General features: G+C 38.8%; 2 protein-coding genes across 3 annotated transcripts in view; both read right to left on the bottom strand.

Annotated features, from left to right (window-relative positions):
- Positions 1-12,894, bottom strand: part of LOC148877411 (NADH dehydrogenase [ubiquinone] iron-sulfur protein 4, mitochondrial-like) — a 39,347-nt gene extending 26,453 nt beyond the window's left edge. The window contains exons 1-3 of one of the 2 annotated variants that reach the window (XM_088986741.1): positions 12,371-12,894; positions 7,863-7,951; positions 7,380-7,509 (exon numbers count right to left, since the gene is read on the bottom strand). In XM_088986741.1, the coding sequence (XP_088842867.1) occupies positions 7,380-7,509; positions 7,863-7,951; positions 12,371-12,532 (381 nt within the window). In that variant the 5' untranslated portion in view covers positions 12,533-12,894. The remainder of the gene's footprint in view (positions 1-7,379; positions 7,510-7,862; positions 7,952-12,370) is intronic. The other variant, XM_088986747.1, reaches the window with a different exon arrangement.
- Positions 12,895-18,792: 5,898 nt separating this feature from the next.
- Positions 18,793-24,378, bottom strand: LOC148877410 (potassium transporter 5-like). The gene is made up of 9 exons (XM_088969881.1): positions 24,072-24,378; positions 23,761-23,983; positions 23,407-23,655; positions 21,483-21,723; positions 21,317-21,351; positions 20,785-20,837; positions 20,524-20,638; positions 20,175-20,429; positions 18,793-20,094 (listed from the first exon to the last, which is right to left on the bottom strand). The coding sequence occupies exons 1-9, from the start codon at positions 24,267-24,269 to the stop codon at positions 18,986-18,988; spliced, it is 2,478 nt and encodes an 825-aa protein (XP_088826007.1). The 5' UTR covers positions 24,270-24,378; the 3' UTR covers positions 18,793-18,985.
- Between the last annotated feature and the right edge of the window lie 3,396 nt (positions 24,379-27,774).

Genomic DNA, 27,774 nt, shown 5'->3' with positions numbered 1-27,774 from the left:
CTGTACAGCAAACCACGACCAGGAGCTCCTTTCAGATACCTCACAATCCTTAGCACTGCATTCCAATGTGGGACCAAAGGTTTCTGCATGAACTGACTCACCACACTAACCGCAAATGAAATATCTGGCCGAGTAATGGTTAGATAGTTTAGTTTGCCTACAAGCCATTGGTATCTGCCAGGGTCTTCAAATACTTCACCTATATCACTGCTCAGCCTCGTATTTGTTTCCATAGGTGTCTCAGCCGGTTTAGTACCCAACAACCCTGTTTCTTCCAGTAAATCAAGCACATATTTCCTCTGACACAAATTAATGCCATGCTTAGATCTTGCTACCTCTTGCCCAAAAAGTATTTCAACTTGCCAAGGTCCTTTGTCTGAAAGTGTTCCTGTAGGAATGCCTTCAATCTGTCAATGCCCATTTTATCATTCCCAGTCACAACGATATCATCCACATACACCACCAATATTATTTTGCCTGCCGAAGAGTCAAAACTGAAGACAGAGTGATTAACTTGGCACTGTTTCATACCAAACTTCTTGACCACCTCACTGAACCTACCAAACCTTGCTCGAGGGGACTGTTTAAGTCCATAAATAGCCTTCTTAAGTCTGCATACCTTACCATCCTCCTCTTGAGCAACAAACCCGGGTGGTTGCTCCATGTAGACCTCCTCGAGCAAATCACCATGCAAAAAGGCATTTTTGATATCTAGCTGATGGAGAGGCCAATCATACAGAGTTGCAAGGGAGATGACGACATGAACTGACCCTATCTTAGCATTCGGGGAGAATGTCTCTGTGTAGTCAATGCCATAGGTTTGGGAGTACCCTTTGGCAACCAGCCACGCCTTCAGGCGCTCAACACGACCATCTGACAAGTACTTAACACTATACACCCACTTACAACCGACAGCCTGCTTCCCAGAAGGAAGAGCGGTGAGATCCCAAGTGTGATTATGATGTCGAGCAGAGAACTTGTCTTCCATAGCTTGGCACCACTCTGGAGAGGTAAGGGCTTCCTGGACATCCTTAGGAACAACCATGGAGGATAACAAAGATCTGAACTGGCGATGGGAGGCGGAGAGGTGGGTAAGTGAAACAAAATTGGAAATAGGGTGAAGGGTGCAAGTACATTTACCTTTCCGGAAGGCAATAGGAAGATCTAGGTCGGAGGCTGGTGTCGGAGTTGGAGCTGGATCTGTCGACGGTGATGAAGCTAGAGGAGCTGCAGCCGGTACACGCGGGCGAGGTGTATACACGTGACGGATGGGTGGACGGTCTACCGACGGTGGCACCGGAGGCAAGGACGTAGGCATGACTGGAACCAGAGGAGGTGGATCAGCCACAGGAAGAGGAAGAGGAGGTGGTAATGTGGAGGAAGCAGCAGCACCGGACCCCACGAAGAACGGAGTAGACTCGAAGAATGTAACATCAGCACATACCAAGGAACGACGAGAACTGGGATGATAACACTTGTACCCTTTCTGAGTTCGGGAATAGCCAAGGAAGATACACTTCAGGGAACGTGCATCTAACTTGTCAGTCCCGGGACCCAGATTATGAACGAAGCAGACACACCCAAATACCCGAGGAGAAAGCGGAAACGGAGACATGTTGGGGAATAAGACACTAAAAGGAGAATGACCATCAAGGATAGACGTGGGCATTCGATTAATTAAGAAACAAGAGGTGAGCATTGCATCGCTCCAAAAGGTTTTGGGAACATTCATGTGGTGCATGAGGGAGCGTGCCGTTTCTACAAGATGGCGGTTCTTTCTCTCAGCAACCCCATTTTGTTGCGGAGTGTAGGTACATGAAGTTTGGTGTATAATGCCATGTTGGTCCAAGTATTCTTGAAAAGATGAAGACAAGTATTTACGACGATTATCAGAACGGAAAATTTTGATGCGAACGCCAAATTGATTGCGGATCTCAGCATAAAATTTCTGGAAGATGGCAAATAATTCACTTCTTTCTTTCATTAAATAGAGCCACGTCATTCTTGAGTGTCATCAACAAAATTAACAAAATATCGGTATCCATTATATGACATCACTTTGTAAGGACCCCAAACATCTGAATGAATTAAAGAAAAAAAGACTCGACACACGGTTATCAACCCTAGAACGAAAGGGAACACGATGTTGTTTCCCAAATTGACATGACTCACAATCTAAAATAGAAAGTTGACTCAATGAAGGGACTAAGGATTGCAACACTTTCAACGAAGGATGACCAAATCTACAATGCCACTGGAGAGGAGAAATGGATGACTGAAGGGCCGTTGACGTTCGTCCACCACCATCAAGATAATACAGTCCACCGGCTTCATGCCCTCCACCAATCTTCATCCCCGTCTTGAGATCTTGAAAACACACATTTTAGGGTAAAATGTGATGGAGCACTTAAGGGACTTGGTCAGCTTACTAACAAACATAAGATTAAATGGAAGCTTAGGTACATATAAAATAGAGGATAGGGATACAGGGTCTAGGTCAACATTACCAACACCACAAATAGATGATGTGGAGCCATTAGCAAGGGTAACAGATTGTGATGTTGAGCAATGAGTGAGAGATGAAAACACACCTGGAGTTCCCGTCATGTGATCGGAGGCTCCAGAGTCAATAATCCAGGGGTTGGGTGTGGATGCGAAGCAAACCATACCTGAGTGTGCAAAGGAAGCTGTGTTCTGCTACGACTTGGATTGAACAAACCTCTCATACTCATCCCGAGGAACACTCACCATCTCCTTGCCTGGACCATCTAAGGGAGTAGAAGGCATCGGGTCAGCTGACCGGTTATCCTGTCTAGAGCTGAAACTGGTGTCACTAGTCATGGCATGGTTGGCCCACGTCGAGGGTGGACCATGTAAGTCATAGCAGTAGTTAATGGTATGTCCATCCAAACCACAATGAGTACATTTCCGTGGACCCGAGCCACGTCCTCTACCACGAGCTCCCCCTGAATCTCTGCCTCCAGTACGTCCACCACCACGGGTATGTGTAGATCCACCACTACCACTCCTGTCAAGCTGGGCTCCTCGAGCCCCACTTCTGCCACCTCGACCTCTCGACACTGCAAATGCTGATTTATCGGAGACATTAGAGTCCATAGATCCAATGGAAGCCCTCCGAAGACGAGCAAACACCTCCTCTAAAGATGGAAGAGCAGATCCCCCTAGTATCTGGGCTCGTACTGGTTCATACTCAGGCTTCAGCCCCACCAGAAACCGTGTCACATCAAGCTGCTCTCGCTGTTGCTGTTGAACTTTGACATCAGAAGTGAGAGGATGACAGACATTTAACTCATTACGGATATTCCTCACACTGGCATTGTACTCCTCAAGGCTCTGATTTCCTTGTTGCAGATTGAAGTATTCCTGATACAGTTGATATACCCTAGTGGTATTATCCTGACCTGAATACAGTTTCTTAGCATGATCCCACACCTCTTTGGCTGTGTCAAGAAACATGAATTTCACACTGATTCTGGGTTCCATACTGTTCCACAACCATGTAATGATCTGTGCATCTTCCTGTTCCCAGTCTTCATACTCCTGAGAATTAGCGGGGGGTTTCTCCTCTCTTATGTGCTTCACTTTCTTCTTCGCCTTCAGAAAACCCTCTACAGACTTGGCCCAAGGGACATAATTCTCTCCATTCAGTTTAATGGAGGTCATTTGGACATTCAGGTAGTCAGTAGATTTCATGACACTAGGTTTACTATCACTGTTATCTGCCATTGCCGAACTCCCTTATCACTGAATTCTGAGCACTGAATTATGAGCACTACACACTGCACACTACACACAGACACTTCACCGAAATCTGCACATTGATTTCAACAGTAATAAATGCTGAGAACTGCAACACCACAAACCCTACTCACCGAAATCTACACACTGATTTCAGCAGTATTAAATGCTGAAAACTGCAACACCACAAACCCTACTCACCGAAGTCTACACACTGATTTCAGCAATATGAAATACTAAAAACCACACTTGTAACACCACAAACCCTAATCCACAGCTACCGGAAGTTTCACCATTAAGTAGACATTATTGCCCTTCGAATCACACACAAACCAGAATAAACCCTAGCATACTACAATCTGAAAACCCATCATACGAACTGTACTACACCTCTCATGTATTCCATAACAGAAAATATGCATAAAAAAAACTTTACCTCATCGCCTGAAGGCCAACCACACGAAGGACTGAGACACCACTGCACCACACGTACCAGCCCTAACTAGGGCTTAGAAACCACAGCAACCAATCACCAACGACACAATCGGAGGCATAGGAACCTCCTAGGGAAGAGGGCGATCACTCCTTTTCAGCCATTTTCCCAGTCTCCAACTCACAGCTGAGAAACCCAAGAGAAACCCTAATTCAAATGCGCAGAAGACAGAATTCTAGCAAGTCTGATTTGTTTAACCTTGCTCTGATACCATGTTGAAGTTTGACCTGCCCTAGAATTCTGTCTTGTTCATTGACTGTAAAGTAAAGTAAACAGCAAGAAGTAGGAGAGGAAAGAAGAAGAAAGAAAAGAGAGAAGGGCTGGTTCGAATTAGAGAAAAGTTCTCTCTAGATTCAGCCAGACCTGTTATTATATTATTAACTTATTGGAAAAGACTTAAGTGCCCTTCTTTAAGTAAGAGGCACTTGAACTAACATAATAGTACACATCAACATTCTCAACAAGTACAAAGACCGAAATACCCCTTCACTAACACCACTAACAGTTCCCTTCCCAGCAATGGGATTATGGGAACCATCTGTTGTAGAGACTGTCTCTACCAGAGCATAACTGATAAGAACTGAAGAGGGTAGGGGCATTAGTCATGTGCTGAAATGCTCTTGAGTCTATAATCTAGGGAGGTCCCTCCTTACCTGAAGTGGATGCAAGGTTTGCAGTTGCATATGAACTGCCTGTATGTACCAAAGAGGTGGTGTAGTTGGCTCCTGTACTTTGTTGTCCATTTGAAAGATTGGAACTAGTTGTATCTTTCTTACTCATAAGCTGTCCAAATCTTTCCAATTCTGTTCTCACAACTACTACTGCAATGGATTCCCAATCAGCTTAGGAAAGAGGGGCCGAAGAGTCTCCTGTAGTGGCCACATTTGCATTTCCCTTCTTGTTCTTTATTCAGGCAGGCATAAGATGTGGATGAAGTTTCAACAAGTATCTCGGGTATGCTCAGGCATAAGGAAACAAAAATATAGAACCACCTTTGCAAGAGGATGCAGAATCTGGAGAAGAGGATCGGGCAATGGATACAGAGGAGAAAGTAACCATAGATGAGACTCACGAAGTAGAGAAATCTGCGGATATATGAAAAGGTTGCTGAAAACAGGGTGAAGGTCAGTAAATTGTTGGGTTTATTCTTCTTGGGGGGGGGGGGGGGGGGGGGCGAGAGGATTTCGCAAGAGAAGCTTTTAGGGAGGTGGAAGAGACTATATTCCAGACAAAAAGAGAAGATTAAGGGGGCGGCTGATTCTGGTTCAGGGACAACTAAGGAAATTGGAAGTTTAATGATGGTTGGAGATGTAGAGGAGGGGAAGTGTAGAGAAGACCTGAGTGTTAATCAATTGTTTGAGAAGAATGCCATATTTCAGTTAGAAACAATGTTTTAAAATGTGGAGTTGTGACGTGAGGTGTTCCACTACCTAGAGGCGCAAGGAGGCACGAGGCATAGTTTAAAATGTAAGAGGCATAAGCGTCCCAAATACAAGGAGGCATAAGCCTACTTAAGAGGAGGGGGGAGGATGAAGAGGAAGGAGGATCTCATTTTTCTTTATTTTTAATAAAAATCTTTTATATTAAGAAGAATGAAGATGCATATCACTAGTTAAAAGGGGGAGGGGGGGTAGTCCCCATCCAACTTTCTTTCCCCTTATCTTTTCTTTCCTTTTTTTTCTTTTTTCTTTGTTTTTTTTCCTATCTTTTTACATGAGGCGCATGAGGTGTACACCTCTAGAACGCCTCATGAAAAAAACGTATGAGGTGTACACCTCTTGCACATAAGGGTGTCAATGGACCGGTTTTGGATTGGACCCCGTCCAGTCCAAAACCAATTTGGACAGACTGGACAGACCAACAAGACATTGGATTGGACCAATCTGGTCTAAAATATTTATTAGATTGGATTGGACCTGGTCTGTCCGTAATAAGTTTATATTGGACTGGGTTGGATTAAGCCAATATCTGATCCATTGATATAAAGATAAGAATATAGGTGTCAATGGACCAGGTTTGGGTTGAAACCAATCTAAATCAAAACGAAATTGAACAGATTGGATGGTCCAGACATTGAATTGGACCGGTCCAAAATAGTCCAAAATATTCATTGGACTGGATTGGACCTGGTCCATTTATAATGGACTCACATTGGACTGGATCGGATTGGACCAAACCGAGTTCAATTGACACCCCTACTTGCACATGAGGCGTACGCCTCAGAGGTGTCAACGCCTCTGGCATATGCCTCAAGGCATTTTGGGGGCGCCTCGCCTGGAGGTGCGCCTCCAGGTGTACGCCTCCCACACCTTTTAAAACACTGGTTAGAAAGAATTGATGTTCAAAGAGAGTTTTCTATGAGGGTGGAGAAATGCCCTAATGCAGTAAGAAGAATTAGAAAACAGAAAACCAATCAAAAGAAACAAATTTCACATATTTTTTCCATATTGAAGATGGGAGTATATGGAGTGGGATTAAAAAAGAAAGGGAGAAAAATAAAGAAAGTTACCCAGACGAGACAAGAGATTTCTATATTAGACAGTGGGCATAATGAGAAAATGGATAAAGTTTAAGTGGAACTTTTCAATTTTTCATCAGCTGGATTGTTTGGTTTCAGGATGTCTTTCACATGTATCTTCTGGCAGGATTTCTGTTTCTGGAATATTCAGTCTATTGTGTGCTTTAGTTGTTTTAGGGGTTGGTGGGAGGGACCTCGGAGGTTTTGTTGTTTGTATTTGGATATGGGTTTGTTTCTTAAGGAGCTTTAGTATGTCTGTAAGTTTTTTCTCTGTTTTTAGGGGTTTTGTTAGGGCCAATCTGTTGTTTTTGGGTCTGCTATTGTTGGGCGATTCCTTATCACCCTGCTGTAATTTCCTTTTCCTTTCTCTCTAATAAAGTTTACTTTTTATTTATCTTCAAAAAAAGTTTTGTATGACACACTGAATCAGGTCAGCTTTTTGCTTTTGTATTTTGTCTTTTATTCCTAAAATTCTGTATGCAGTTGACTTTCATGTTGAATATAATCGTATTATTCTGCTGCTTATCAAGAAAAAGCAGAAGGTCAAAGATATAAAGATTCTTGAACAGTTCATTTTCTTGTGAAATTCAAATAACCATGCAACCATACCACATGCTCCCAACCATGTCTTTCAGAAAATGCTTTTGCAGCCTTCTCACTATCAAAACTAAGCCCTGCATCTCCAACATTGGCATATGGATCCCCTGTGGATGTCCAGCCCATCAGTGGATTTTCCCACCTACAAAATTATAAGTCAATTATTAAGAAAAAGTATTTTTATCCGTCATTTAAAATAAATGGTTTACCAGATTATTAACAAACAAGGTCCCAAAGAGTATTGTAAATACTAAAATAACAAGCCAAAAACCAGGACTAAAATATACAAACTTGTCACAAGAAATCCTTATCCCATAAAAGATATTTGGACACCTAAACTAAAATATATATCTACTACAAGTGAGTTGTGTCTTGTGCAGGCATCCAACTCTTCATAAAAACTTGAAAGCAACACTAAAACATACTTTTTATAAAATTCTCAACCTCAATAACTAATTAAGGAAGAAACAAGAAAATGCAGATCATGGAGCATACTTTTGGGTTGACAAAAAATTGATTTTCCACCTTCCAACTTTTCCAGAACCTTGCTGGGTTGCAGTTCGAGCAGGTGAATATATTATAACCTGACATGTATGGAAGGAAATGAATTAAATTCAACAAACAAAAATGAAAGTGAAACAATCAAGTAACTGTGTAGGTCTTGGTGGTTACATAAGCATGCCTGGGGCTTAATAACTTAATCTATTAGTGAATGGGATATAGTATCTTAATTCTTAGGTTCAACCATGAATTCCAAATTAGAGGTAGCTGGACAAGAGTTGAACTAGTTATCTTTAATTTTGGGGTTTCTTTATGATGGGACATTTGTATTTATTTCTGAATTTTTTGCACGGTGTAGTTGAGTGTTTGTTTTTGTTAGGTTCTGTTTCTTGGCCAGTTATCCCTAATTACTACTTTTCAAGTTCTTATTATTATTATTTTTTTTTTTTTTGAGGGGGGGGAGGGATTTTTTTTGGGGTGGAGGGGATCGTGTTGGAGGATGTGATGGTGTTAATGTGATGCAGTTACATTCTTTGTATGGGTCTGTGTGTAATTTTAGGAAAATTGTGTTTTAAAGCTTACTTAAGCTGTCATATTATTTTGTCTTTGTGTTTGAGGGAATGGCTGGGATCAGCTGTGCTCCGTGGACATGAATTCTTCAATTCCTAAATAGTGAATTGATCTCCCTATCCCATGAATATAGGCTTCTTTTCTGAACCATGTAAATCTTGTGTATGTTCTTGCATCTTTATTTTCTTCATTTTTCTAGATTATTTTCTTTTCCCATCAACTTGCACTCCAACTCTAGTAGTCCGATTTGATGAACTGGTTTGGTGATTTATGACCCATCTACCATCTGCTTTAGAGGTAACTTGTGTTTCTCAGGGTTTGTGATTCATGTCTTTTTTTTATAGATAATGATAGTGAAAAATTTATTAATTAAAGAACTAAGTATACATCATACAATTCCTCACTAAGAGGTGTGAGGTGCAGCCTCCAAACTACATCATAAAGCTTACAATTGAGCCCAAAAGAGCTGATTCCTATGTACTCCTTGTTTAGCTTGGAGGTCTGCCAGCCCATTTGCCTATCTTCTTTCCCATTGAACTGTGACTGAAATATTTGAAGTCAGCCACTTAAATCTTCTCAAAGCCCCCTGTACGGCCAGGCTGCCATCTCTGGTTCTTTTAGCCATCCAATAACCAATTTGGAATCACCTTCAATCATTAAATGCTCCACTGCCAACTCTTTTGCATATTCTGCTCCTTGTAACACAGCTTGGAGTTCTGCATTTACTGAGTCTCCCCACCCTATAGGACCAGAAAATAGAGCTACAATCTGACCCTTATCATTTCTAAAGACTCCCCCTATTCCAGATGGCCCTAGGTTGCCCAAACTGCTGCCATCAAAATTTAGTTTAATGACGCCTACATCAAGAGACTTCCAATCCACCACCAGCTTGCTTCTGACTGCGGAACTTTTAGCTAGTTGTTCCCAATTTCTCCTTATGTCATCAAAAGTGTAGGAAGAAAACAGATCCAAGGATTTTACCCAGCTTATGTCCCTACATAAGATACTTTCTAACACACATGTTTGATCCCTCTCCTTGTCATTAAAGATTCTAGCATTTTGTTCCTCCCACACCGTCCACACCAAAGCAGCTCTAACACACCTCCACAAAACTCTTCCTCTTATCTTTGGCCACCTGAAAGTTGTAGGATCAAAAAGATTGCAAATCAGCACTGGTTCTGTCCACCTGCACCCAAAAAGATCAAAAAGCTTTTCCCAAAGGCCTACAACAAAAGGGCAAGTGATTAGTATATGGTAGCAACTTTCCTCGTTTGCTTTGCATAGGGTGCACTAGTTAGGAGAGATACAAAGACTAGGTCTTCTTTTTTTTGCAAAACATCCAAAGTGTTGATTTTCCCAAGGGAGACTTCCCAACAAAGGGCTCCAACTTTAAGAGGGACAGGTTTGGACCAAACTTCCTATGAAAAGGTTGAGGCAATGGAGAGGAGCACAAGGAAGCAAAAAATGAAGCACAAGAAAAGGATCATGAAGGTAAAGGTTTCCAAATACGGGAATCTATAGAAAGAGAGTTCAAACAAACGGGATCAATAGTTTTAAGAAGCAAAGCAACCTGTTCAAGCTCAGAATCTCTCAAATCTCTTCTAAAACCCAGATTCCAGTTTAAGCCAGAAGAAAAGGATGAGGATACAAACCTTTGAATTGGCTTGTTTTTAAAACATGAGATGGAATACAAGGAGGGCACAGTCACCAATCCAAACATCCTCCCAAAACAAAACCCTATCTCCAGTACTAACATCATACCTGATCAGGTTCAGGAAAACGGGAAGAATACTATGAATAGCCTTCCATGGGGATTTCAGCGTAGCACGCCGAGATACACCAGCATCTCAACCATTGTCTACAACACCATGCACACTCCTTACCACTTCATGCCAAAGTTTCTTCCTTTCTAGAGGCCACCTCCACAACCATTTACCTAGTAATGCTGTATTTTTCTTCCTTAGATTGCCTAATCCCAAACCCCCCTGCTCCTTCCTCCTGCACACTATTTTCCACCTAACCACATGATCCTTCCTCCCTTCCCCTAGCTCCCACAAAAAATCCCTCATAACTTTCTCTACCTTCAAAATCACCTTTTGTGGCATTCTAAAGACAGAAAGAAGGTAAGATGGCAAGTTTGCAAGAGTAGCTCTAATTAAAGTTATCTGACCCCTGAGAGAAATGTAGTTTCTCTTCCAAACTACTAGCTTCTTTGTGCATTTTTCTACGATCAAATTCCAAAATCTTCCTTCTCTTGGATTATCTCCTAGAGGCATACCCAAGTACTTCAAGGGCCAGTTACATGTAAGGCAACCTAAGGACTCTACTACCCCACTCAACTCCTCCATCTCCAAATTTACCCCCACTACACAACTCTTTTCAAAATTAACCTTCATCTTCAAAACATATCCAACCCATCAGCTCTCGAAATGAGCCTACTAAACACATTGACTACCAAGGTGAAAAGGAAAGGAGAAAGAGGATCCCCTTGTCTCAACCCTCTAGAGACTAGAAAGAAGTCTCTAACTACTCCGTTAATTAAAACTGAAAAATTACAAGTTTTTAAACAAGCCTCAATCCAGCCACACCATTTCTCTCCAAACCCAAAGTTCCTCAGGGATTCCAACAGAAAAGACCAATCGACCATGTCATACGCTTTCTCCAAGTCCAATTTACATACAAAACCTTTCTTCCCCCTTCTCTTGAATTCCTCCACACATTCATTTGCTATGAAGATTTGATCTATGATCTGTCTTCCTTGAATAAAAACCCCTTGTGATTGTCTTATTAAACTTGGCAAGGCTGACCTTAACCTTAATGACAACACTTTGGCCAAAATTTTATAAATGCTAGTCACTAGATGATGGGTCAAGTCTTTCGATTGAACAGTCTCTCCCTTTTTAGGGATCAAAGCCAGGAAAGTGGAATTGGTCCTTGGACTTATAAGTGAGTCTCCGCAAACTCCTCAAATACTGCCAACAAATTTAACTTGATGATATTCCAACAATCCTGAAAGAAAGCCATAGTGAAACCATCAAGTCCTGGAGCTTTAGATCTATCCATTGAAAACACAACTATAGCTTTCTTTATAAGTCCAGGGATCAATTTTTCTCTTCTATCCTATCTTTGTAATTAATATATATATATATATATATATACATATATATTGCCTTGTAATGAAAAATTCCTTTAATTTATAATTATTGAAATGCAATATCCCCCCCCACCCACTGAGAAAGAACTAGCTTTGGGCTTGTAAGAGGGGATTGATACTTTGGTAAATCAAGTTGTATTAATCACTCATACTTTCCAATTTACTATCTTTGTTTCCCTGAACTTTATAAATCTCCAAATGAAAGTCTACCTCCATTGAATGGGCAGATACAAATGAAATAACCAATATAAATAGACCTCTTGGTTTCCTGTATACTTGGGAACGTTGAGTCACTTGCATTTGTACTTCCACGTGTCTAATATTACAAATGCTTACAGGTTTATGTTAGATTCCATTTCGGAGCTTTTCTAGTAAAGCAACTGAAATTGGGAAAGTCACAGAAATAGTATAAATGTATTCTCACCATTATCTTGAATCCATTATCAAAGCTTTACTAGTAAAGTAATTGAACTTGCAAAAGGCCCCCTCCCCTCAAATCGTTACTAATATGGGAAGAAATCACAACCTGAATTATGTTGGAAAACTAGAATTATGGTGGAAAGTCTGAAACATTCCAGATATTTTTCACCCCTTTTATGGAAAAACGAATTCAACCTACTATGCCTAATTAATAGACCAATATAAACTCACTCAATGATTTAGAAGAACATATAGAGGCTTGATTAAATAGATTGAAAAAACAGATTATCGTGAACGAGTCACTCTAGTAAATCAAAACAATAAAATAAAAATAAAAACTAGACATTAGCAAACGTACCCTCCTTCGAAGGTGCTCTTCAGGGATTCCCGAAACGATACCGACCTCTCCCGGTTTGACTTCCACCAATGCCTCTGCGGAGAATGATCTCGACGAAGAGAGGAAAGCAGAACGACGAAGTACAGTGGCAGCAGACAAGCCTCGTTGCAGAGTATTGGCCATTTTCAACTATCACTTGCTTCCCGGACCGAATCGTTCTGTCGTGTACTAGCCTTTTGGGATCTCCAATCAGAATCAATCAGAATCCTAAGTACCTATTGCCTCCGCCACAGTCACGAAGACCTGTTCATGGGCCGGGCTCGGGCTTGGCTTTTGCCAAAAATTCTAATGGGCCCGTTCCCAAGTCCTAGTCCGAAACAGTGTAAAATAGAGCGAAACCCGGCCCGTGAATAGGTCACCCGTCACCGACATCACAGAGCGCACTTCACACCGACATCTCCCTTCCATAAATAAAGGCAAACGAGCACATGAGACGTTTCCGATATGCGGCTCTGATGTTATAAGACTCCGGATTTACTGTTCATAATAATTCTGCCCACGTCTATCCACAACACATTATCCCTGTAAATTGGGAATGTCTTTCCCCGCATAATATTATAAGAGGATAAGATGTTCTCCATGTGTGGCTGGGATGTTATGTGTGTAAAGTTTGTGTGAGCAGGAGATCCGGACTCGTGTTATAAGGTTAGTGTGAGGACCAGATCCAGACTCTTATTCCTTTCTTGGGAATGTCTTTCCCAACCCCACTTTCCATTAAAGATTACTTTCCTCTCTTATGTGGAAAGTTACCACTTTTAATAGGAAATTCATGAGTTCACATCTCCGCCCCACAACACATCCCCATTGTGTACACAGTGGGGATGTGCTGTGGGGTGGCCCCTTGTGGGGCGGAGATATAATCTCGAAATTCATATGACAATAGGAAGCTAAGTCACTTTCCGAACTGTTAGCATCTAATCCATCTATGTTCCAATGGCCAATATTGATGAATGCTATCTTTAAAGCTTTACATTTGAGGCCTCTCAAACTATACGGATGATCAAAGTCTTAAGGAGGATTATGCTACATATGAGAAGGTCATCAAGTAAGAGTCATCACAAATCATGAGACTGCTGGATCAAGAGGAAGCTTTTGATGCAATAAATTTGATTTGATAGAAAAAGTATAATGCTTTAAAGCACATTCCTATAGAATAAGCATTGGCAAAATTAATATATATATATATATAAGGATTGCTATTTATTAATGTCTTCTATTTCTGGATTTCATATTTTGTAGGATTTTCTACCCCTTTTCAGATCATGGGGAGGTGCTGAAATAGTTGCAGGGGTGGCTTGAATATTCATTAAACTTGTAAGATATTTTCCAGTCTTCGTATAATTTGCTTTAAACCCATATGCATCCATGTAAAATGTCATATTCTATTCAATGAATAACAGTTCTCGCGAGTTTTTAGTATTGAATCCTACACCATACAGACAAATCGACAAAAGGTAAAATGGAAAGGTATAGTTACCTCTTCATCATACACTATTAAATCAACATATATAACAAAGGTTTTAAAAACCCGAAAATGGAATCATTCTATCTACCGGTCTTTGGGTTAGCGGTTCGACCATCCGGATCGAACGGTTCGGGAGATTTGCATTGAGAAAGAAGAGAAGAAGGAAAGAAACAAATGAAGGAGAAATGGAAAAAAAAGGAAAAGAAGAGAAAGAAAAGCAAGGAAAGAAAGAGGGAAGGAAGGAAGGAAGAAGAAGGAAGAGGAGGAGAACGGATTCGACACTCATCGGCGACGGCGACGGCGACAACGAGATGGTGATAGTGGTAACAACGCAAATGACAGATCTGAGATCTGAGATATGAGTTCTCAGATCTCAGATCTGAGATCTAAGAAAACTGCAACTTCTTCTTCTTCTTCTCCTCTCTTCAATCTCTCAAGATATCAGATCTGAGTTTGTCTCAGACTCAGAGTTTCTCCCTCTCTGCAATTTCTCAAACCGTGAACCACTGTACAGGTCAAACGAATTGACGGTTCGACTGCCCGGGTCAGCAGTTTTCTAACAAAGTCAACGGTTTTTTACCCAAGAACGGATTAGGGGTGAAACAGAACCGATTGCTTGGATGGTTTCCGGGCCAAACAGTCCGACCATCTGGGTCAACAACGATTCAAAAACATTGTATATAACCCTGTAAGGCATTTGCCATCATCATATACGTACGTAGAAAAGTAAGTGGATTACGGTATAGAAAATAAAAACACCCCCAGAGGTTTCAAGTGTTTCTATGAGAATCATATTGGGTTGATGTTTTAAGAAGACAAAAATTTTTATCTTATAGAGGAGCTCAATAGTGTTCTATGTGATCAAAATAGATAATTTTAGAACCTTTTTTTTTATTTTCTTTTGCAATGTTGTGAGAAAATCAATAGTGTTCTATGTGGCTAACTTTGTAGTTAGGCATTGATCGTGAGAAGATCAACTCAAACCACGTGGTTTGATAGTACCTACAACAGTGGATGGAGAACCAATTCAACCGCTTATCAAAGGTAGATAGAAAACAAATGCTAAGCATTTTTTTTTCGATTGGGAAAATCAATGATGCCGGAAAGACATTAGATCGGAGAGGCTTTGATCAATCACAACCCCCATGAATTTTGGCAAAAACCTACTTGATTGGTTCATACTTTTAAGATTAATCTTGGGATGTCATAGATAAAAAAATATATATATTTAAAAAATCATCAACCAAATCCAATGAATCTCTTGATAAATGCTATCAAAATTGTCTTTGATACCTACAATAATATAATTTAATTTGATGAAAAAAAAGCACAACTATAAGTTGGTGAGAGAAAAACTTTTTATTTTCTTTTTATTTGGACAATTAATTACTACCCTTTAGTCTTTACTTTCTCTACCATGGATTATGTGTGAAATGATTGATAACATGGAGTACAAAAGTTGATGCAGAAAAAGTTTTCTCCTTCTTTGGAGGGAAAGGTTACTTTCTAGGTAGATAACCAACCTACATCTCCAATATTTGAAAGAATAATAAATTATGTCATCACATAGTTTGTGTCTTTGAAGACCGTTTGATATAATATATATCTAAAAAGTGGCTGGACTAAAAAATCTATTGCTTTGTCTCTTAGGCTGTGTTTGGAAACGGTGTAAAACGTCATCGGTATAAAGTATACCGATGACGTTTTACACTGAACTATGATTCAATGATCATTGTACTATTGAAAAGTGTGACGTGATCGGTGTAAAGTTTTACATCAATTTTATTGATATAGTATTTACATCGATAATCAATGTAAAATTTTATGTTTGATGAGATTTTACACCGATTTACCATATAAATCGCAGCCTTGATTTACACCAATTCTAAACGCAGCCTTAAGTGTGTTTGACAACAAGGTTGGTTTTGTTTTTGAAAACAAAAGCAACTACTATGTCTTCAAAATTAAAACCAACCATGTTGTCGGAGACCCCTTATGATTTTATGAATAAGTTTTTAAGGGTTTTGAGTTACATAATGGCTGAAGTTGTAATTGAAGATTATTATATACTCTTAAATATTTTCTTATTTAATTTACTCTATGTTTTGTTTTATGGACGTTCATAAAAAAAAATATCGTCACATCAGTGTCACTTAGGTGTTTGCATTTATTACTCTATTTCCTCACACCATTGTTAGCGTTTATTAAGGGGGTGTTCCATTGTTCTATAGTGTGGATGAGAAATTGGTGGGTGTGGATTGGTCCACACCACACCTGTGGTAGGGATCGATCCACACCACACCTCAATCCACAGCTATTCTGAACTGTGGGCAAATTGTGTGGACTGGACCAATCCACACCCACAATGGCGTTTTGTAGGCGTGGATCCACACCATTCTTTTTTATTCCATGTATCTCATATACATTTATGAGTGGTCTACACCAACATTTTAAAGAACAACAGAGAAACGGAACCGTTTTGGCCATCGGTTTTTGGGTCGACAGTCCAACCGTCTGGTTCAATTGGACGACCCGTGCTGACAAACAAATTAAAAAAATAAACAATAATTAAAAATAAAAAAACAGTAAAAAACCGTTGAATGGGTCAATGGTTCGATTGCTCGGTCAACGGATTGTTGACTTTTTCAATGGTTTTTGGCCAAAAACTGGGTTTGGGATAAAACGGAACCGCTTGCCTAGACGGTTCCCAGGCCAAACGGTCTGGGAACCGTTTGACATTTTATATGATAAATATATTGAAAAATGATTCGACGAATTAATATTAACCAACAAAATTTAATTTTTTATAAAAAACAATAGTAAAATAATTAAAATTTTAAAAAATATATTTAAAATATTATTTTATTGATAAAACAGTAAAAAGTTAAAAATTTTAAAAATTAAATAATTAATATTTAATTGATAAAAATATTAAAATGTGAAACAGGCAATAAGTTTTAGCCTTTTAAGGAAAGTGTGAAGTAGAAGATCAAAAATCAAATGTGGACGGTCCCTAACCACAAGATTTTGTCGTGGATGAGAAATTGTGGTGTGGATAGAACAGGTCCTGTCCACAACCTGCAAAACGGGTGTTCATCCCGTCCACGAGATGAACACGATGCTAAACATTGCCTAAATAAACATTAAAAAATAGAATTGCTTGGATTTATATGCATAAGGCATTGGAAGGAACGTAACTTCAAAACTCGGGTATTCAACCACTACGACTGAATCACGAGGGAGATGGATATTATCATGGTTTTTAAAATCGGATCAAACCGGATGGTTGGACTGAAAAAAATAGAAACTGGTATATTTTACCCTAGAATCATCTTTTTGGCAAAAACCGTTGATTTAGTCAACAAACCATTAAACCAGGCGGGCAAACCGTCCAACGGTTTTTGGCCATTTTTTATTTTTTATTTTTTATTTCTTTTGTCAAAATCAAGGATTAAAGTATCAGTATCGGATATCGTATCGGATAAATCAAATATGGATATGGATATGGATACGCTTTGGAAACACATGGATACAAATGAAAGATATAGAAACGCTTGGATACACTAGTGAAATGCATACAAATCACATAAATACATTAATAATACTAAACCAAAAGCTGAATTATCTATGAATAAGATATAAAGACATGAGAAATGCATACTTCAATAGGTTATATGAAAAGAAATATTACAATGAACAATACTGGAACTCTAGAACATTCAAACATTGTACAATAATTATCATTCTTTCAATTTTATAATTATAATTTTCAATTTTTATTAATTTTTGGGAATATTTATTAATTTAGTATTTTATTTAAATAAAAAATATTTTTAAATAATAAATATGTTTTCATATTTAACATATAATTTTTTTATTTTACACATAATTGTAAAATAAAACAAATAAATCATTTAAGGTAGATAAAATAAATTATATTTAATTTTCAGTTTTTATTAATTCTTTTGGGAAAATTAAATCTTAAATTATTTGTTTCAGTTTTTATAATTATAACTTTTTGTTTTTCATTAATTTTGTTGGGAAATTTTATTTATTTAGTATTTTTATATAATAACTATTTTTTTTCAAATAATAACTATGTTTTCATTTTTAACAAATAATTATGTGTAAAATAAAATATATAGCTCATCTAAGGTAGATAAAATATATTATTTTTATAATTTTTACTTTTTATTAATTTTTTGTGAAAAAAATTAAATCTTAAATTATTTTTTTTTTCAGTTTTCATAATACTATTTTTTAACTTGTATTAAAGATGAAAAACAATCCAAAAGTACTCAATGTACAATTTTGTCAAGCTAGACACGGATACACCTCCGTATCGGTGTGTATTGGATAGTATCCTTCGATATAGTGCGATACGGTCTGATACGGAGGCATATCGCACCGATACACACGACTTATAAGGTACATATCCAATCGTAGCATATCCTGTATCTATGATCATAGATATGAATACGATACACCCCGTATCAAAAGCATCATATCGATACCTTAATCCTTATTTAGAATGAGCCGTCCATTTGATTCGAACGATCGGAAAATTCAACCCAGTAGCCGGACCCTGAATGGTTTCGTTGTCCAATCCGATTTTAAAAACCTTATATATTATAGACCGGAGCGTGGAGATTGGAGTGAGGAAATAAAATAAATGGATTGTTTTTTTTAATGCAATAAATGGATTAGATTTCTTATGGTTATCTGGCTGTGAAACCATAATAAGTCAAGTATAAGATTATTGAGTGGAACATGCAAAAAAGAGAGATGAAAATAAATTGTCAAATCCTTCACATGGTTGACTGGACGTGAACCAAGGCTAGCTAGTATCAGCATTGTATATATATATATATATATAAAAGAAAAACTATATAATATTTAGTAACACTAGGCATCTCCGTTTCTGAAATAAGTATGTCCCAAAAGCCAAGGTGTTGTTTTGCAATATACATTCTTTTCTCTGAAAAGGAGAAAACTAACTTATTTAATTATCCGAGATAAGTTTATGGTACAGACGAGATTCTGGAGTCGTACGTACGCATAATATATGTTCTAACGAGTAATGATTGATAGACTACTACATCTATGTCAAATCAGATCTCATATGTCATTCCAACCCTGAGGAGCCTTTCCCGTGGAATCAACATTGTCTTCTCTCCTTGTCGGAAGTTCCTCCTCAGGAAATTGTAGCCATAGTTGACGACCAACTTCTTGAACAAGGATGATTCCTCTTCGGCCACCACTTCTGCTTCTCCCAAGAGATACACCACCCCATTATCCAACTGTCTCTGAATAAACTGCATCTCCTCTTCAGCACTTTGTATGGGCCCACTCACTATTCGATTCGAACAATTTGTTGATCGAGCAACCACTGTATTGATGGTAGATTCCGATGAAACACTACGAGCTGATGGGATGTTTTGTTGCATGGGTTCCTGATCAACACGCACTCTTGATGATGACCGCCCTGATCCACGTAACACCCCGTCTTTTGATAGTAGACTGGAATACGTGAGGCTCATTTCCTCATCAGCAGGCTCCAGAGCTGCTGTTTTTTGTTGATGATGAGAAGGAATACCTTCGAATATGAAGTGTTCATGGCGGATAAATTCTTTCAAGTATTGCACCAGTTGACGCTCAAAGACCTCCGGCTTGTCAATAAGGTCCTTATATCCATAGCGCACGACACACCGAAATATCCAATATTCTTTGGGCTCAACCTGTCGAAATAGAAACCGCTCCTCCGGGGCAACTTTACTGATTGGTATGTGCTTTATAGAGACGAACACTAGGATAGAGTGGATGGATGGTATATTAGCAATAAAATGGGGAAATATTGGTGGAATTCCCTGCACAAGCTCCGAGTATAGAAGTCCAATTCCGGGCACCCTGCTTATAGCTGGGTTCTTGGCTAAATCTTTTACAAATTCACCGGAAACCTTGTGGCTCAGCTCGAACACGTATCTTTCTCTGTGAACGTAATGCCATATGCCCATTATAGCCATCAACACAACTGAAAAGACCAGCGGTAGGAAGCCTCCTTGTACGAACTTAGACAGGACGGAGGACAGATATACGAATTCTATCGAACCAAACACCAGAAAGAACAGTGTGATCCACCAAATCTTTGTCTTCCATATCATGAGCATTATGAGAACAACTAAAAGTGTCGTAATCACCATTACAGCAACCACTGCAATGCCTGCACCAAAACCCCAATAATATATCCCATTATAATTAGTATTAATCTTTTCATTTTCTTTCTGTCCACAGGAGAATTACCATATGCATTGCCGATCTTTTCTGTAGTTTTGAAGAGGACAGTAACTATAACACAGGCGATCATGAGCATGTAGTTAATCTCGGGGATGTAAACCTGCCCTTCATATTTGGTGGAGGTGTGAACCACCTTCACCCTCGGAAAACAACCTAAACTTAGCGACTGGGATATGATTGCAAATGCTCCAGATATCATGGCTTGGCTGGCAATGATGGCAGCAGCAACAGCCACAACAAATACTGGCCAGTACAATGGATCTGCATGCATGTCATCCCGTTAATTATTCAATTAAAGTTATATAATTAACACGCACAGCCCATAATAATCATCAACTTAATTAATTTGACTTACTTGGAATGGAAGCGTAGAAAGTATCAGAAACTTTATCAGAGAATTTGGTGAGGTATGCAGCCTGACCAATATAGGCACATAGCAGTGCAGGAAGAACAACTCCGGAGAAGCTTATCTGTAATTCAATTCCGCCATGGTGATTGACATGTCCATTATTATATACTGTTGGCAAACTAAACAACTTGGACGAGTAATAAATATTAAATTAATATTTAAACAGCATCAGGACTCATCGATCATGAGTCTATGGCATATACGTACTTGAATGGCTCGGACTGAGAAGTGACCCAAGTCAGCAAACATGGCTTCAGTGCCTGTTTTCCATTACGCCAAGTAAAAGTAGGTGGTGGTGATGAGAATAGTACAAATTAAGAACAACACACATAAGAAAGAAAGAAAAATGGATCGAGTTAATTAGCAGTCGCAAATTAAATTAAACCCTGCCATACAGCATACTAGTTTATTAACATCTCCATCTATATATCTACTGACTTTGAAATTAGTCAATTCAACACTTTCATCGATCCGTACCAGAACAAATTAATTTTTATTACTAGTGGATTTAACTATATATTTGTCTTGGTAGCTAGGTTCTAGGAAAATGGATGATTTGAATCAAAATCGATTTGACTGTAGGACCCAATCAGTTTGTTTATGTTGATTAAGATAATATCGATCTCTTTCTGTGAATGGACATGCAAGCATATATAAGTTTGGAGCTTGTGGAGTTTGGAATTGCGTCACTTGTAGGGTTTTGGCTAGGCATACATGACTTGTAACTAGGAGTCTTTACAGTGGTTCACCTCCAAAGGTAGTACTCTCGATCCTCTGAATAGGGAGGGAGGGGGTACATGCATAAGCTTTAGACGTGGACCAATTAAGCTTTAGAGCCGTGAATGACTTGGGACCTTCCAATGAAACACGCTCACGCCAACGATGGAAATCAAAAAGCGGTTCACGCTATGTTTGACCTGACCATTTTGCATTTCATAACTATGGTTAATGGTGCATTAATGTTTTTAACTAATTTAATTTTTTTCACGGGAGATGTGGTGGTCATGTAAATTAAATTACTTTTTTCTTTGGTAGAAACATGTAAAGGCACCGTGATGCTTACAAGAGCGGAGAAAAAGAAAATGTTAAAAGTACCTTGATGAAGGGATTTCGCTGACTGCTTGATTCCGCTGACCGCTGAAAGCACTGCAATGAAAATTACAATTTCATTGATCAAGTCTTTTTCTTTTCTATTTGCCACAAGAGAATTTCCAGAAGATCGGAGGAAAGAAAAAAAAAAAAAAAACAAAGGCAAAATTAGGGTGACGCATGGAATTCACGGATGACTGAAATCATAAAGTGAAAGTTTCACGGTTTCACCTGCGTGTGAAGTGTGACTGTGGAAGCTTTACCAAAAACACGATAGGCAGATGGTTTTTGAATAAATGGTTGGGCTTAGAATTGAATATTTTTCGTCCTCTCAAGTGTTAATTGATTTGATCCTAAAGGACTTTTATATTTTGGGTTGGACCCGAATTTCCACCCCAAACCCGGTCCAACTACACATGTATGCATATGCATGTATATACACAAAATATAAAATTTTCAATACTAATATAATGGTTTAAATTATTTGTGCTAATACGCTTAGAGCATTTTCTTTTTAAATACCTTGGGCTTAATAGATCCACCTGGACCTGATTAAATAAGTACCCGATTCCAACCTGAATGTGTCAAATTTTAGTTCAGGTTGGATTCAGAGTTGGCCACATCAGGCTTATTCTCAGGCTCAGTCCAGAATCGGATCATAGGTTCAAATTAGGGTTGGGCCTGGATTGATCTTAAACCCGTTCCAGCCCACCCAAGTTGCATGGAGGAATCATGTAGTATACCAAGAAAAAAAAGGAAAGAGCAGAAGCAAACTTGTCATATTCTGTTACCATCAACAAGTCAAAAGATAGCCATCTTTCATGGGAATCTATGAAATTTAAGTAGAAAAACTAGCCATCGAGCATCAGCTGCTACTCGTGGGCTTATGGGTTGACCAAAAAGGCACTTATACATGGCCAATCAACACAGTTGCCAATATTAGTAGAAAAGCAATGCAGCAACCGTATGCAGATACGGTTTGACCAACCTACATAGTGTGTTATTTATCTATTATTTTTCTTGAAGGCTACATGGTGTGTAATTAATCATTCCCCTTAATAATTAATATAATAGGGGTTTCCTTGTTTTATAGATTTGGGTTAGGACTTAGGAAAGTAAACCCTTTTCTTTTTCCTTGATTCACTCCCTACCCTGGTGAATGTGGGATCCGGATATTCGATCCAAATCTCCACTACAACCAACTATAGCACTTTCTAAGATACTAAAGCAAATAAGCCATAGGAAAAGCCTGAATTAATTTCTATCAAATTTTGCACGAGCAAGGAGCAACGAAACATTTTGCTTTGAGTCGGGTATAGTACTTGATCAGGCCGGATCTTATTCAAATATAACCAGACACAGACACAGTCCACGTTTTCCTAAACACTGAGCATATCGGTGGCCACTGGCCAGTGGGCAGAGCTTTGCTCACAGCACCGCCTTGCTCCATTGCTCGCTCGCGGTAGCGACTAGCACGGAAGATCCGCTTTCTGCACGTTCGTACTTTATATTTCAAAAATCAGCTCAAATCGTGTACGAGACCACAGACGACGGTCAGTCTGGTGGAGAGTGGAGACCGGAGAGTCACACATCTTTCTCTCTCTCTCTCAATAAATAAATTAATTAATCATATAATTAAAATTGGCGAAGAATATGTCCTTCTCATTGTTGTGCAATTGAACTGTTACGGTCTCTGATATGATAAAAGTCAATGACTTGAAACTGGAAGAAGCTACTGACCTGAGATACATGGAGTAAGAACTCCATCCCCGATCACCATGGAGGTCGCCAGAATAGTGATAAGAAAGAGCGCGATTTGAGCCACCTTACTTGTCTCCAGCTTTTCTTTTATCTTTTGAGCCCTCTTCAACTGTCTCGATGGCGTGTCCAGTCTGTAGTTAGACAGCTCCCTGTCCTCCGGTTGATCATTTGGAATTAAGCTCACCTTCGCATACCGGCATATCAAGGAGTAGAGCGCGAAGGTTCCCCCTAAAGAATCAATTAATTACCAGTCACAACACTTATTCTAAACTGCAGTAGGATCGATCGATCTGATCAAGATATAAACGAAAGTAAGTCATGCATGGAACTCACCATCACCATTATCGTTGGCCCGAATAACAATGAACACGTATTTAATCAAGGGTACGAGAACTAGTGTATAAATTATGAGAGACAACACGCCCAGTATGTCGTTATTGTTCTGGATTCCGTCGCTGAAGGTGCTTGCATACACGTAAAGTGGAGATGTCCCTATGTCCCCGTACACCACTCCTAAGCTCTGGAATGCCAGACTCAACGTCGTTCTCCAATCCATCTGTTAGTCAGTCAGCAGAATTTTGTATTTTTTCAGCCCAAAAACAGAGATTAACAAAGAAAAAAACATAGATGAATTACTCTCAGACCTTCGCAGTGTGGTTCATCCAACCATTTGAAACTCTCCCAGCCTCCAAGTGGAGCGAGTCTACATGGCGAAGCTTCGCCCATGACAACTTCCGGTCTTGCATAGTCTTTTCCGGTTCTGTAATCACTATTTCTTCCTCTAGATTAGTTTTATTTTTCTCTCCATTAACTTCTTTCCTCTCATCAACTGGATCCGCCATTATTCCTGCTGTATCCAGTTTCTCTATACCCTTTTTTTTCTAGGCTCAGGCCGTGTTATCGTCCTGCCTTCATCTCCTTTTATAGGCAAAAAAACATAGTCTGAATGCGATATAGGGAAAGAAATTCTATTGGAAATTATTCCCAGTGTGCGGCGATTACGAAGATCCGGATGCACTAATCCGTTTTACTAAAGCTCGTAGGAGGGCATACACGGTTAGCACACTGATGAATGATGATTAAGCACCTAATCCGTTGGTCAATTCGTTTAGCGGTCTGATTCTCTTTTGGTTTTTTTACCAATGGAATGGCATCAGAGGGGAGGGATTCCGGATTCGTGTACATACAAATACAATGCAGGGACTGCGTATACCTCGGGTTTGGATTTTTTTTTTTTTTTCCGGTATCATGCCTTCCCACTGAATGCTTTAAATTAAACAGCTCAACAGTTGACATCTGACGCACAATCATTCCACGTGGCTAATTAAATGGGGTAGATTGTCTAGAAAGTCCTCAAACCCTCTTACTGACCTTCTTAATTAGATATATCGGTATACTTCTTTTCTTACGGCATATAATTTCAATGAAGGGCCTGAAGGCCAATAATTCTTGTATTTTATTGAAAGAATTCAGTCTTCACACAAGCTAAGACAATGATGCATACTAACCCTTGTTGCGCGAAGTCAAAGTCGAATTTCATTGTCCGTCTACAAATGTTTTCCTGGAATTGGACACTAATGCGCACCAGTAACCACCCGCACCATCATCACTATAAAATTTTCAAATATGGTTGGCTTGGACCACTAAACTTCGAGATCGTCTACTTCATATTGAAGATTGAACTATTTTCGGAATGGAATTTGGGATCATCGTTGTTGGTTGTTGCTCTGCTCTGCATCCAAATTTTGGCAATTAAATTTCGAAAATATAGCCTCTAATAAACTAGATAGTAATCCATCAATTGGGTCGTTTTTCTTAGGATTGATAAGTTCTACAAGCAAGACACAACTTATTTGTTTTTATCGATAGCTAATTAATAATAATAATAATAATAATAATAATTCAAACAAATTGGAAACCACCTTTCAACATGTAATGGTGTTGATGGGTGGTAGTGATAGTAGATTAGCAGTATTGGAGAGAAATTATGAATGATTGTATATTCTAATGGCCATCAACTTACAATCCTAAACGCTGGGAAACAATAATGGACTTTCATATTAGTGCTTATATGGTTACATGCACTCCGGAATCAAGGTTATATTTGGTTTGAAGGACAATGTAGGAAAAGAAAGGGAAAGGCAGAGAAATCTATACAAGATTTGTAAAGATTTTCCTACCTTTTCCTTCAAATCAAACACAGCCTAATGGACACCTTAGTGCATAAAACTCCTGCCAATGCAGGGTTTAGGGAGGGACAGACATATATTCAGCCTTATCCCTGCACATAAAGAGAGGGGTCGTTTTTAAGATTTGAATCCTGATCATTCAAGTCCCAACAGAGCAACCCAACCATTGTGCTAAAATCCACCCTTACATGCACTCAGGATTTCCTAATACCCACAAATTGTTTCCACATCCTTGCACAAAAGATATTATTATTATTATTATTATTATTATTATTATTATTAATAGTAGTAGTAAGTAAAACACTAAGAGAAAAGTTCAAAAAGAATCTACCACCAATTGCCAACACTTAATGGCCCTCATTGTTTTTCTCCTGTGTAATAACCAAAAAATGTGTTACTTTTACTATTGTAGCACTTTCTTGCAACCTTCCGATTAGATATAGATACCTCATTAATTTCTTAAATGTTAAACACCATAAATTGATCTATTTCTTCATTTAGGGGTGTTTGATAACATAATTTTCTTAAAGAATGTGGCAGTTGTTTTTGTTTTCAAAAACAAAGCCAACTATGTTGTTGAACACTCCCTTTATCCCCTTTTTGCACCCGCGTTTTATTAGGGCTGGAAGAAGAAAGTGTGGACATGGTATTCTTCTTGTTATGACCACCTCACGTGAACAAAACACCAGCGTGTTCTTTCGTGATTGGTTAGTTAGCTAGGTTGTATACTTGTATTTAAAACTTGAAGCAAATCCCATGCAACACCCAAGCCTTGGGGTTCAAGGTGGAACCACAGCAATACATTAGAAGGTCATGATTCATGGTTTTGGCCTAAGACTAAGGAGTTCTTTGGTACAATGTTGTTGCATTTTGGGTTGATCAATACAAATTTGTGTGTGTGTGTGTGTGTGTGTGTGTGAGAGAGAGAGAGAGAGAGAGAGAGAGAGAGAGAGAGATTTTTACTTGAAATGTTTTGAGTTGATCAATACGAATTCATATTTCTACCTAAATCACACACAAATTTTTACTTGAAATGTTTTGGGTTGATCAATACAAATTTTTCCAGTTGAAATACACTCACATACTACTATATGATGTGGCAATACATATTTCTCACAAATTTGTATTTATCAGCCCATAACCCAACAACAACACAATACCACTATACCAAATACCCCTTAAAACCACGGACATGGAAATTTTCTTTTATTCGATATATGCTTCAAGATGAAAGAAAACCTACGTACATGGGTTTCACCTGAGTAGGGATGGCAACGAAGAGGGTTTTGTAAATTCTAAATTCTATCCACCTCTTTAGACCTCCCAACCCATATTCTCCCCAAAATATGTAGAAGATTGGATTTTTCAAAATTCCAACCCTCCTTGCACGTGAAAACGCAAAACCCTCCCCGACCCTACCAGTCTCTCTACATTTAAGGGTGGTACAGGTTGGGTCTAAAACCCTCATCTAGTCTCTTGTTATATGTAAGCAATAAATAAGTAAAATAACATTAACAAACATCAAAATTTTCAATTATTTGATTAAAATATGCAAAAAAATATAACTATTAATTATCTTTCATATAAAATTCAAAATATTATTAAATTAAATACCTAATACATGATTCGTATGTCTTTCAAATATGCAGGTCATCAGGGAAGATCTGATTTAGCCTAATAGATACTTAGTTGTATAATCCCAAAATTTGCTTTTCAAAAAAAAAAAAGAAATAAAGAAAGAAAAACCCCATCGGATGGGAGAACAAATCAACCCCCCACAACGTCCCACAGCACATTCAAGCCATGTATTGAAAACATCTCCCAATGATGATACCAAAAATGATGATGTCATCATCGGGAAATGCTCACAATACATGACAGGAATATGCTGTGGAATGTTATGGGGGGCAATTGGTGAGGGGCTGATTTGAACTCATGGGGTGAGTAGAGACATATACCCACCACGTAGAATAAAAATTACCATCCCTAGGCCTTAAGCCATTACTACAGTTCCATTGGATTCGCCCTAACCATGTGGTAGGGTAGCATTAAGACTCTAAAGTTGATGCTTAATTCAGTGGGGGCAGGACCTGCTTATATATCGAACCCGAAATGTTGAGATCAGTAATACCTTTCTGGAACAAATTAGTTAAGATAT

This window comes from Nelumbo lutea, chromosome 1 (genome assembly GCF_056320005.1).
Source record: "Nelumbo lutea isolate HS-2025 chromosome 1, American lotus-T2T, whole genome shotgun sequence".
NCBI classification, from domain to species: domain Eukaryota; kingdom Viridiplantae; phylum Streptophyta; class Magnoliopsida; order Proteales; family Nelumbonaceae; genus Nelumbo; species Nelumbo lutea.
This window is presented reverse-complemented; position numbering and strand designations above follow the sequence as displayed.